Here is a 13,780-nt window from a genome sequence, read left to right on the forward strand (position 1 = left end):
ATTACAAACATTACTTTCATTTTATTTCCAATGGGATTGAAGTTTAACATAACATCTATTTCTTTAAAAATAATATCGAATTTGGCCTTTATTTTAATATTTTAATAAGTCTGAAAATCAATCCAGAAGGTTTTTACAATAGGACATAACCAAAATAAATGTTGAAGGGTTTCAGGGCTACTTTCACCAAAAAAAACAGCTATCATCTATATTAATTTTAATTTAGAGTATAACATGCTGGCATGGCCTTTATCATTATTGCCTCATAGCATTTTATGTTCTCTTCCATACTGGTGCACCATCTGTGCGGTATTTGCTTGTTCTCCTCATATTCATGTGGGTTTTCCACAGGTGCTCTGATATCTTTCCACCTCCTAGAGACACTGGTTAGGTTTGACATTTCAGTATTGGCTGTGGGATAAGAGAAATAGAACCAAATAAGATTGATGGGAAGAACCGCCTTGCCTAATTGGTGATATTTCTGACGTTCTAAATGTGTCAATCCATAAGCGTCTAATTGTTTGAACTGTTGAAAACTTAAAGAAATAACAAGGTAAAAAAAAACAATTGATGTACAGTATGTAACATTTTTAACTGAATGTGTTCAGATTTTTTGTTTGATTTGTTTGTGTTATTTGATGTTCATTAAAAGTTGGAAAAAAAAATAAAACGTCGAATTCATCGCTCGTCTGTGTCGACCAGATTTACGCCCAGCCACACAGTTTGACCTACTTCGGCTTCTGTAGCGGCGATGAGGAATGAATGCTTTGACGTGGAATGTTTCCGCTTTGCGATTCGGGAGAGGATTTGCAGCTGATGTTCAGGTGGAATTGGGTCTTTAATAAAACGGGATCTGAGTAGTTGTTATCTTCTAGTTCTCAGACTGACCGTCAGAACGCAGCTTCTGATACGTTTTTGGTGAAACCATGATCAAAGCCATCCTAATATTTAACAACCATGGCAAACCCCGGCTTTCCAAATTTTACGAACACTATGTGAGTATAGCTGAATGTGTGTACTGTCATCAATGTGTGACTGGAGCTGAAGTTTTCAATGAAGTCCCTGACGGGAATGTTTTACATAGAAATATAAACTCATGATCACGATGAAAACGGAATGTTTTTCATTTTTTGTCTCAGTACTGTACGTGTTTTTTTTTCTGTCCGCTGTTACAAACTACATTAGTATCTGGCAAATCAAGTAAACCACTTTGCTTAGGAGTTTTTTTATTTTATTGATACAGTCCATTTTCTGTTTCACTCTAGCTCAGTACTTCACTTGTATATTTTCTAATAAATGTTCAATTTAAGTGCTGGCGAGTTAATTTGAATATGCTATCAGCATGAAAGCCATCAGATTCAAGACAATCTGGAGCTGTCATCCTCTGAGCACCACTAGAATAATACTGTCTTGCTCCTGGAGAGCAATAATCCAGTTAGTTTTATAGCTCACATGTACTTTATTGATGATTAATTAAGCAACTGATCTGTTAAAAGACTTCAGACCCCTGAGGGATGCAGGGAACACGATTTGATTCCAAATAAAGGCTAAATTTATTTCACAAATTATCTGTTAAATTGAAATAGTCTCAACTATTGGCTTTAAATATACACATAAAATTGGCTTCTTTATACGTATAAAATATATATAGGCTTCTAAATAGAATGCTGACCAATATAAACTGCTGGATTGGCGGCTCTCCAGAAGCTGTTTTGAAGAGCTTTGCAGACTTCTTTCACTTTGGATGGGAATACTGAATTGTGCAATCTACATTTCTATAGATGCCCTAGTAATTTCTTCACAAAAAAGTGGTTTTGTAAGTCTAGTAATGAATTTGTACATGGTTATTTCACTACACAGCTAAATTACTAGATAAATATGAAGCTTTTTAATTGTGCATGCCAACTTCAAGTTGTATTTGATCCAGTCAAATAGTGTGTTAAGGGATAATGCATTGTCCTCTGTAAAGGCTGCAGTGAAGCATTCATGTTGTTTGAAGTCAGTCTCTTCAACAGTGCAAGTCTCTAATGACATGTCTCTTTCTTTCATAATGCAGTCTTGAAACTTTGTGATGTGCTTTGCAATCTCTGCAGTAAGACAAGTGGTTGGAATTTAACATTGTAGTGGCTAGTACAGTAAATGGAACAGCTGATGCATTGTAAGCAGATTATTTTGGCAAGTTTTCAGTTACAGTAGATGTATAGTATATCTCACCTATAATCCTAAAGGTTTGAAAATATATAGTCTGTGTCAATTTATGCTATTGTAGCCATCTTTGAAAATAACCTATTTTATAATACATTATCCATTTATAATGCAATAATACATTCAAATTCATTTTAGAAGTAGGATTTGTTTGAACTTTGAGGAATATATCCTTGATAGTCAAACAAATTAAAAGAGTTAAAGTAACCAAGATTTTTTTTTGGCAGCTTTAGCCTAATCTGTGATGTGTCATTTACTCATGCAAGCATGTTGAGGTTTTTAAACAAGGTATGCTTTACGATTTAGTTTACCAAAAGTATTTCCCCAGTGAAGTAACTATTTTAAGTCTTTTCAGCTCAATGTCAGAGGCATTGAACATGGCAGCTGTGACAGAGTTTGAATAATTTAATGACTGGAAAGGAGAAAAGACTTATGAGGCACAAAAAGCTGTGAATACAAAGGTTTTAATTTCAATTTTCTGTTCTTTTTTGCTGTAATTTATTGATAAACATTAAAATAACAAAATAACATACACGTGCTGTCCATTTAGGTATTTTGTAAAAAAAACGAATGGTTACTTAGTAAATTCTTTGACTCTTGTTTCTTGGTGTCAGAGTTCTTTGTTGCACAGTTCAGTACAGAAGTGCAAAGTTTATTTTTTTTCTTCAGTTATTAGATACACTTAAACATTTTCCATAATGTTTAACATGAATAAATAGGTATTTGTTTTAGTGAGTAGATGTGCAGATTACATCAGCTGACATTCAGTTTTAATCTTGTCAGCATCACCAAAATCATGTGGTGCTTTTTTTCTCTTCCATGTGATGCAGGCAGCGTGTTACATATGCATAACCATCTTATGTTAATAACTTAATGTGATACTACATTCACAGGAAATTAGTGTTCAGAAGTGACGAAGGATTATCCTGTAGAGTTATTTTAAATGTAAGCCACTGAGAAGAAGATAAACTGTTAATATATAGTATTTTAACTGGGGGAAAATTTGTGCCCAGTTTCCTGCTATATGAATGAAGCCAAAAAATAAAAAAAATGACGTAATACGTCCAACATCCTATACATTTTTTATGTTAGCTCATGAAAAACCCGGACTGTGGATATTGAACATTTACAGAAAATACTTACAGATGCATCTTAGTCTTTTTGGACCAGACTAGCAAATCAGGGACAATGTTCTCCTCTTTTCCTGTGCCATTTCAGAGTACTACTTCATCTGTAATTTATGCTTATGCAATAATGCTTGGGGATACTTTATGTTGATGGTGTGTTGCCAGACCTTACTGTCCTACACAAAATATAACTGTTGGTTAGTTGACTATTACTGAATCCTGAATCAAACTATTTAAATATGGTGAAGGAGCGAGGCTAAGTGTTACGTGCATGTGAAGTAAGTCATTTGAGTTTTAAACCCATAGCCTGTTTGTGTGGTTTAAAATTAATTCATATGTTATGTAAGAGGTGTGGTTTATTGTGTAAGACCTGTAGTTTGTATGGTCCCTGCTTTTTAAATGATGTTCCTTCATTAGATGTGTTAATTTGCGTGATAATCTTAGGAAAGAAAAGGGAGAATGCAGGAATCAGGTTATTCAAATTGTAGGAATTCAAAAACTGTGACACAGGTGACTTCTCGATTAGTAGATGAGTGGCAGATTGTGACAGAATGAACAAAAAGAAAGTTGACAGAATGAGTCTGGCCTCCTGACACTGTGTCATTTTTGTCTTTATAAGAGAGAGCAGTCACAGGTTTGGCTGAAGCACAGTATTTGTTAGTCAACCTGAATGTGGCACTTGGATATGAACTAGTCCAGAGCCTGGGTGGAGTGGGTAGTTTGTTGTTCCCCTCCCCCATGTGTCCTGTGTGTTCTCAGTCCCATGCTACACATCACATGATTCAGTACAGCTGCGTTCATGCAATGAGGAAATGGGCTTTAGATGGCCTCAGCTTCTATCTTATGTTAATGAATTACAAAGATAGTGCTGGCATCTACCTTCCCCGTAATTTTTTCATGTACAAAAATGTAAGGTACACGGTGTTATGCAATTTTGCCGAAGCATTTGCATTTACATTAAAACACACCTTCATAAATCTTTGATCCAAATATGTGTTGTGCAGTAATTAAACTGGATAAGGAACAGAATGTTTTTTTGTTTTGTTTAGACAAAATCTGCATACGTGCCTTCTATTGATGTTTTTTTTTGTGTAGTGTTTCCCCGAAGTATTACACTTTAAGAATATATAAAAAAAGATTATAATTGAGAGGAAGCCATTTCAATCCATCTGGTATTTAGCAGGTATTTATTTAGCAGGGACAGAGCGGTTGCTCTGTGGCTAAGGATCTGCGCCTGTGGCTGGAAGGTTGCCGGTTCAAATCCTGCAGCCGGTAGAGGAATCCTACTCCGCTGGGCCCCTGACCGAGGCCCTTAACCCCAACTTCTCCAGGGGCGCCGTATAAATGGCTGACCCCAAGCTTCTCTCTCCCCGTCTGTGTGCCTGTGTGTCTCATGGAGAGCAAGTTGGGGTATGCGAAAAGACAAATTCCTAATACAAGAAATTGTATATGGGCAATAAAGTGATCTTATCTTATCTAATTGATCCAAGGATCTCATCCTCTTGTTCCATACACTCCTGTTCTCCGTTTTAAATGTACTGCTATTGAGTTTCCACTTGTACCCTCTGGTGTGTGTTTAACCGTTGGTTATGAAGAAGTCCTCTGCTCTTTCCAGAGCAGCAATTTCTTTTCTATGATGTGGTGACCAAAATTGCACACAATATTCTAAATTAAGATTTATTATTGCTATATAATTTTAGCATAACATTACTTGATTTAATTAAAAGTGTAGAATTATAATGTCCTTAGGTTTTGTATGCCTTTTAAATTGCTTGCCTAGAGGATGTAAGCAATGTGTCAACATAAACGCCGAAGTCTTTTTTGTAAGTTGCGTTCTCTAGTAGCTCATGTAGCAGGTATAAATTGTTTTTTTCTACCTGCAGCCAAAACACTGTGCTTGTCTACCTTAAACATCTTCTGTCAGGTGTATGTACAGTCATACATTGTATCTAAACTGTATCTCTTTGAAGCATTTTATTATTTAGAATTCTCTGCAGATTTGGCAAGTTTAATTTCTTGCCAAATACAGATCTACAGTATGTGGTACTCTACTAGTTAGGGAGAAAGCAGGATTTTCAATTCAACTTTCTGAATATATTCTATTAAAACTATTATTAAAAATTTTTGCAAAGATTTAGTTGTGTACTTTAGCTTTAGTAGGTAGCTGCATCAGCGTGCGTAAGCTGCAAAGGAACAGATAAAGGAAAGACACAATGTTTCGGCTGTGGAGTCTTCTTTAGGTGTGACATACCTGAAGGTGACACACCAGAAGAAGGCTCCACAACTGAAACATTTAGTCTCTTTTCTTTTCCTTTCAGCATGGAATAAACCTTTACCTGCTCCTTTGCTTTTTAGCCTTAAATTTAACTGTTTTTTAACAGTTTGGCTTCAATTTTATGATGAATTCTAAAAAGCCTACAGTACAGTAGGTTAGTCCTCCAGCCGTTCTGCAGATTGCATGGGAATTAATGAAATGTTGTTTTTGCAGCATAGGTGTCTGGACCCAAGTGGGCACCTAAGAGTCCCCCTGTTTTTTTCCTTCCAGTAATCCTCATATCAAAAACCAAGTTAAGTCCATTATAAACTAAACATTTCTGAAGCATGGCCTGAGAAGTTTGCTGTGAACTCAACTGTTTTTACGACGTAATTCTAATTATTTTCTGCTTTTTTCTTTAGAGTGAAGACACAGAACAACAAATAATAAGAGAGACGTTCCACTTAGTCTCAAAAAGAGATGAAAATGTATGTAATTTCCTGGAAGGTGGCATGTAAGTGTATTTATTGGAAATTTAAGTGTAAGCTATACCAGCCTTTCAGAACTTTGTCAGACTTGAAAGAAACAAATACATGGAATGTGTTGCCTCTGTTTTTTTACAGTTTACTTGTAGTAAACTATTGCACGAGACCTTTTCTTGATCGGATTTAAAATCACCATGAAGTCAAACAAACAAGCAGGAGAAATCGTAAATACAAACCACAGGATACCCAAGGATGTTTACAGTGTTCAGGCAGTCCACAATGAAAGGCTTCAATTACGTCTCTGCAATTTTTCTTAGTTACAGGAACACTAAGGCCTTTTTGTAAATGTTTCAAGATAAAATACATATGTCTTAGTGTATTGTACATCTAAGTCTTATTTAGTTGTCTGCTAAAGTTTTTAAACCTTTCTATTAGTTTTATTTCTCTGATTAATGGAGTTCAGGGTTGTGTTACAAAGTGCTACAAAGTTACAAAGTGCTTATCCTTATAAGAGGATAGCCTTGTAAAGTAAGCTGGAAGCATTAAATTCGTAAGGCAATCTTCTTTGTCTTGTGAAACCTTATCACACTGTGTGGAAAATATCCTGCTGCTGGTGTATAATGTGTCTGGTAGCTCCAGTAATTTAACATGAACCGAGTTCAAGTACTGTAGGTAGCTGCGTCACCATGCTTGGGCTGCAAAGGAACAAGTAAAGGTTTATTCCATGCTGAAAAGAGAAGAAAAACACAATGTTTCGGCTGTGGAGCTTTCTTCAGGGGACACACCTGGAATAAACCTTTACTTGTTCCTTTGGAACATGAATTGAGTTTGCTTGAGTAACAGAGAAACAGTCTGCACACTCTAAAGGTTCTGCTCACCTTGGCTGTGTCAGTCTCTATAAAGAATGAAAATGTATTGTTAATATATGTGTAAAGTTGTAATTTATGATAACTGCAGTGTCACAATCTATAATAGCTTAAATATTGAGTTTCCCCACATTTTACAAGACGATCTTCATACTTTTCTATGTACAGTACATAGTGGATTTGTCTAGTACAGTATATGGTGCTCTCTATAGCGCAAAATATTATTTACAAGAAAACACACCAACCAAAAAAATGTCACACCAGTTTTGAGGTCGGGTATGGTTCATAACAAAACAATAACATGGAATATACTTCATTTTTCTTTGCTAATATAATGCTAATATAGCTGTATATAATCCCTTTTCTGAAAACCAGATAACTATTTTTTGGAGTTCTTTAGAAAGTGTTCTCTGAGACTGACAGACTTGTTTTCATGAAATTATTCTTGTAAATTTTACTGTTGATCTCTAAAAGGTAAGTGTTACACATTTTAATCAAATTGAAAATGCAAAAGGATGTTTGTATTCCTTTCAAATGCAAAGAAGATGTATGTGACTTTTTGTTGCCTTAGTAACAACAGAGTGTGACTGTGTTACTAGTTTCTGGCCTAGCATTGGAGAGATTCTGGAACGTTATTCCAGGCAGTTTATAGAGTGGACATGTAGCATTAATTGAGCAACAGCCAAGCAATAGATCTAGATCTTATTCATCACAGCTCATGGGAAATGACATTTTCCTGAAATTTGGCTCATAGTTTTGTCCCATTTGGTGAAATGATTTGAGGCAAAGTTTCATGTCAAGATATCCAATCATTTTCATAATTTGGTCATTTTGGGGCATTTTTGTACCTACAGTGCCCTCCAGAATTATTGGCACCCTTGGTAAAGATAAGCAAAAAAGGCTATGAAAAAATGTATTTGTTGTTCATCAGCTTGATCTTACACTGAACTTATGCGAGAAATCTAACCTTTCAGTGATGTAAAATTATTCACAGAAAAAAGAACATTTTTCTCAAAAACATGTCACAAGAATTTTGAGGGCACTGTACCCAGGCTTCCTTGAATACAATGTAACTTCTGATATACGTGTTACGGACGCATTCTTGATGTCATTTCAAAGCTCTTTGCATACCCAAATACATTGTCTTTGAGGCCGGTTAGGAATTAATGAAAATTCATCTCTTATGTAAAAACACAGAACACAGTAGGACCTCTGCCAGTGTGAGAGCTGTGACAAACAATGTGATAATGAGAGCTCATCATTTAAAGAAGGCAACAAATGGAATGTGATTATGAATACAGTAAAAAAACCCTCATCAATGACCTAATCCCAAGTACTTTCATTAAATATTTTTGTTTTTAAAAGGGACTCAGTGACACTGCTGGTAAGTCCACCTGAGATGAAGTTGTCCAAACTCTAACATTCAGATCACACAAAGGCATTGTTATCTTGATGTCTTGATAGGTGGGACATATGGTTTCCTTTCCGTGTTTTTCTTTTGTGATTTTCACCAAGCGTGCTATACAGCAGGGTAAATTACCTTATCAGCTGTGCACAGTGCTTAATTTGTAAATCTGGAGGTGCTGTTGCTCAGTGTGAACAGGAAAATAAACGAGGGGCAATGGAACTCCTGGAGATCTTAACTGTGACATGTGCATAATGCTTAACAATGTGAGCTTTCAAGCCACCACTGTCGATAACATGCTAACAACGTAACATAAAACCATTTTTAATCAGTCATTTCCAGATAGCACAATCCTAAGCTATTAGACCTGCTCTGCTTTTCAAACATTTCCACTCTGAATGACCTGTCAATGGGTCTGTAAGGTTTCAGAATCCGACTGTGTGATCTCCCATTAGCTGCACTGTGTATTTGACAAGGCTCAATGCAGTGAGAATGTTACAGAAGTGATGGCACCACCTTGAAACTAACTATAGTATTCTGCCGTTGAGAGAAGAATACTGTAGTTTTGACACGGAGTCTTGACACAGTGATGCTGTCTAGGGAGTAAGACCATGGCCAAATCCCGGAAAGCGCACAGCAGATGCCTTGCAAAAGTATTTAGATCCTTTAAAAGTATCATTTGTACTCCAGCAACATTTGAAAACTTTTAAAGGGTCTGAATACTTTTGCAAGGCACTGTATGTGTACTCCGTGAGTATCTATATAGATCACAATATATCATTTTATTTTAAGAAAAGTTCTATCATCTTCGTTTTCCTAAAATCATGATGCAAACACCTTTGGCTTAAAAAAAGCTATGAGGAGGTGTGTAATACCATCAAGGCACTTACCTTGTACAAGCTGGCTTCATCTACCATTAGCCAGATTGCATGATTGCACTGTACTGCCTCCTCAAACAATTTTCTTCCCTTTTCTGAGGAAAGGTGTTGTTTAATAGTTGAGCAGAATCTCTTCAGATCATGTCAGTCTGCCCTGGCAGGCTGCTGAGTGCATCAGTAGAGAAGCAAAGTGAGAGGCTGGGCATCCTGTTCATTTTTTTACACTTCACATCTATTTTTAAGGTGTTTGCACATACAGAGCAAATAAGGACTTTTTTCAGAAATGTAACTGAGGAGATAAAACAGTGACTGTCTTTAAACCTCTTTAGAATTCTTCGTAAACATGCAAGCTCAATTTTTTATGTCATGGGAAGGTGCTGGACTTCTGTCTGCCGATCCTGATTGAGAGGTATGTCAGAGCTCCAGCCAAGTGCATAAATAAATTAATTGATTAAATAACAGTCACAAATTGGAATATCGAAAGCAGCTCCCCAGCGCTTGTCATGCTTTACAGTTGAAGTACAAGTTTCCCAATATCCACCAAAACAGATTTGTTTTGGCTTTTTTCTTATTTGATTTTCATTTTTAATCTGAGTTTTATCTTGGAGCATTACCTGGGATGTTGGTCAGCCCTTGGCTAGCAGATATTGAAAGACAAACAGTGACACGAATAAACCAAGAGGTTTCAATCTTTTCCTTAGAAATGTAATATCAAGAGCAGTTAGAGGCAAGGGCACATTTAATAGATATTAGAAGGGCCAAAAAATATAATAACAATACTAATGTTTCACAGTCTTTACAGTACAGTTATAATACAGTGCTATAGGAGCTGTGAAAGGCAGTGACAGTGTGAAAGAAAATCTCTTTGATTTTTTATTGTCCTGAAGCTACTCTGCTTGAGATGAATCTATATGGCTTCATGCTAAGTGAGTTCTACAGATATAATCATCTCTCAGTTTGCAAGGCCATCTGTCACTAGTGCCCATATTTTCATTTTATTGTTTAACATGGTGACATTTTCATGTTTTTTTTATTTTAGGACAGAAAAAGAAACTGTTTGCAAAAGTTTAATGATTTTATATTCCTTCCAAAATTCTGGTGATTTTTTTGATCTTAAAGGAAGATCTTTAAACATAGTAATAAGGGCTTTGTAGTTTTTATAGTAGAAAAAAAGTTACAGTTCAAGAAAAGTTAGAAATGTATTTTTCTTTCTAGAATTGAATGGAAAGCTGACATGCTTGATAAGTACAACCAGTAGCTGTTACCAAAGAGCAATAGCAGTAGTTGTAGAAGTATTTTTGGTTGCTTTTTTTCTGCAGTTTTTTTCACAGTGAATATTCACAAATTGAGCACTTATTTATATAGTGAGGGGTTGGTGTACTGGATAGTCGCTCATTAATTTTTGCCAGTTATAGAATGGGATGTCCTACCCATATTCTTTTCAACAGTAAGTTTACATTGTATACTCACAATTGTGATATTTTGTATAAGTACAGTTAATGATGCTAAAAAAATCCATGCTGGACTTATGGGTCATTCTGGATGAAGTAGGCAATATGCTTGCTCTTATGCACTTAAAGTACTTTAAAATTAAATCACGCCCACCATAGTAGATTTGTTCAACACTCGCCTATCCATCCTGTTTCTAACGGCTTCATCCGATTCTGGGTTGCAGGGGAGCCAGAGCCTAATTCAGCAAGCTGCATGCACAAGGAGACCCTGGGCCAGTCCGTAGACACAGATACGCTTGCGCTTGCTCCAGGCTCAGTATTCCCCAGTGCTGCGAGACAGCAATGCTAACCACTGCTCCACTGCCATCTAGTTTTACAACACTTGCACTGAAATTCTTATTGTAGAAAGTGACAGTTTTGCTATCAGTGCCCTCTTTGTCAGATTGAGCCCCAACAAATATTTGTTGGATAAGCTGAGATAATATCTGGCATCTACGGTTAGAATAGTCACATGCTGTACAAGAGGAATAGGGCAGAAGCCCACAAGACAGCATCTGCAACGTAATGCAAAGCATTTCACAGATTGTTCACCTTTTATGCCTCTAACAGTAGCCCCACACAGCACTACAAAGCCCAGTGACTTTTACAGTAGATTGCTTGTTCGACTCTGTTGACAAGTATTAATCAGTATAATTAATTTTACATACAGTACTTCACGTGTCAATAAAATGTCACTTCATAGCAAATGTCACTTAATCTGCTAGAGAAAAGCTTTCTCTCCATCTTCCTCCTAGCAGAAAGAACCAGAGAAAAACATTTTCCTGATAAGTTCGTGAATTTGTAATAGTGAAAAGTTTCGACATTCTAAGTACCAGTGGGTGGCCAATTTGATCTTCAGTGATCTTTACAAATCCCTACAGTTTACTAACCATAGCAGAGGCAAATTCAGCTGTCACAGAAAATATTTTTCCGATATGAATTCTTCTTTCCTTCAGATGATTTACAAACGTCTGTGCTGCGTCTTCCCCTGTTAAAGTTCCATGTATGGGTTTTAGGCGGCATATCTCTTTTTGATACCTTTGAACTCATATTATCTCGCAAGAATTGCTAACCATACTAAACTACGCACTTACCAAGTGCAACACTAAGTATCTCTACAGAAACAGATGGTGACATCAAAAGATGCAAAGTTTTTTGCTATTTAAATAATGCATCTTTCTACTTCATCTGGCGGGCTTTTATTCTGGTGATGACTGTGTCTTTCTTGGTCAAATGATTGAAGAAAACACCCAAAACATAGAAAATCCTCTTATATATATATATATTACCCACCTGTAAATTCCTTTTGCAACACATTGTGTGACTTTGTAACTTCTCTCTGTTAAACTTTGTAAAGACATTGCTCGACTTTCTGTATCTCGGATTGGCCCATTTGAATGACTTGACTTAGCCCTTCCGGCCTCATCATGCTTTTGTCTGAAAATGTTGTTGGATGTGTAGCAAACAGTTTTCTTAATGCCTGGCCCTTATGCTGAACGAATCACCTGTCCAAAAGTGCTGAATCTAGCTTCCTTACGGTATATTGTGTCTGAAATGTTTGACTTTCAAGTTAACTATAAAAATGTGATCATTTCAGATCACATCAGATCAGAGCTTCCCAGTGAAACAAGGTGGCCCTTCTAAAAGTAATATTGTAAATGAGCTAATCATTTTTTTCTTTCCACCTCAAATAACTTTGTTGGCTTAGTTTAATTTAAAGATGGCAAGTTTTTTGACACTTTTGTTTCTTTGCCATGAGGTACATTTTCATTGCGTAAGCCTCTCCAAATGATTTTGTGCCACTCATGGCGTGTGTGACATACGTTTTCCACCCCAGGACTAGTGGATCACCCGTAGTCTGATTCTAGTGGATACACACAGTTTGACTTTTATTTCCAGCTTCAAGTATTTACTTTGGCACTTTGGTCTCCCGAATCATTGACCATTAGTTGTTTTGAATGTAAGCAGTTATCCTCCTGGAATATGGAAACATCTTGAAGAAACAATGTTCGTGGATTGGGTGAACCTGGTTACCTAAAATGGTTTCCTATTCCTTGGTCTCTTTCTCCAACCTCACAGTCTTAATTAATCCCCTCCAAATACATTACTTTCTTCCACTGCTCAGAAGTCCAGGTTTTGTGCTCATTACACCATTTTGTGCTTTCTGAATGGCAGCCCTACTATAAATATCAACTTTGCGAAGCTCTTTTTGTACAGTTTTGCTGGATCACAGAGGTCTGCATTAAACTCTATGGTAATTTTTGAGGCCTTTGCTTTGTGGTTTCTAGCAACTATCTTAACGTTCATCTGTCCCCGTCAGCAAGCTTTACTTGTGACCACTGTTCCTCTAAGTGCTGTTTTCACTCGTTTGGCATATACCGTCATGCTTTTCAACACTGTTACCCTTGACACATTAAATAATTTTGCCATTTCAGTGACTGACACGCCTGCAAGTCCAGCACCAACTATTTTACCTCTTTCAAAATCTATTAGGCCTCACATGTTGCTTTAGAAACTCGCATATTAAAGTGTTGATTATAAGATGTCTTTTATAGCGGAAGCCTATTGGTAAGTAGTATAAAAATCAATCTAACAGTGAGTTGTTGGAGCAGTGCAAAGCAGCACTGATGGCCTGTAGTTCTGATTGGAAAGTTTCTTTTAAAATGAGATTTTCCGGTTTTATCATCTGCTGTCAAGATCTACTTTACTAACTGTACCTGAACTAAGATCTCAGCTATATCATAGAAAGAGCTCTGGTGCATACATAGATTTCTGTTACTAATTACATCACCCCATTTAGAGCATTTACCTCTATTTCTACTATCCATTGATGAACAGTCAACTAATTACCTCGAATACCTACCACATGTAATTTGATAATTTAATAAAATAAAATAATTTATTTTATGTTGAACATAAAAATATCTGTAAAATCCTAAATGTATCACAAGCAAATTTGTATCTACTACGGATTATGGAGCAGGTTTCTATGGAAAAGCTGCTGTTGTTTTGAAGAACTCTTGAATGTTTGTTATGCAAGACCTACATTTCTAAGTCTATGTATCCCCTA

At 36.4% G+C, this 13,780-nt stretch overlaps 1 protein-coding gene across 2 annotated transcripts in view; it reads left to right on the forward strand.

The window, feature by feature from the left end:
- Positions 1-735: 735 nt before the first annotated feature.
- The window catches only part of ap3s1 (adaptor related protein complex 3 subunit sigma 1), a 36,507-nt gene continuing 23,462 nt past the window's right edge, over positions 736-13,780 (forward strand). Inside the window, exons 1-2 of one of the 2 annotated variants that reach the window (XM_088911756.1) lie at positions 736-995; positions 6,009-6,100. In XM_088911756.1, the coding sequence (XP_088767882.1) occupies positions 927-995; positions 6,009-6,100 (161 nt within the window). In that variant the 5' untranslated portion in view covers positions 736-926. The remainder of the gene's footprint in view (positions 996-6,008; positions 6,101-13,780) is intronic. The other variant, XM_088911758.1, reaches the window with a different exon arrangement.

The sequence above is a fragment of the Atractosteus spatula genome, chromosome 3 (assembly GCF_055471065.1).
Source record: "Atractosteus spatula isolate fAtrSpa1 chromosome 3, fAtrSpa1.hap1, whole genome shotgun sequence".
NCBI classification, from domain to species: domain Eukaryota; kingdom Metazoa; phylum Chordata; class Actinopteri; order Semionotiformes; family Lepisosteidae; genus Atractosteus; species Atractosteus spatula.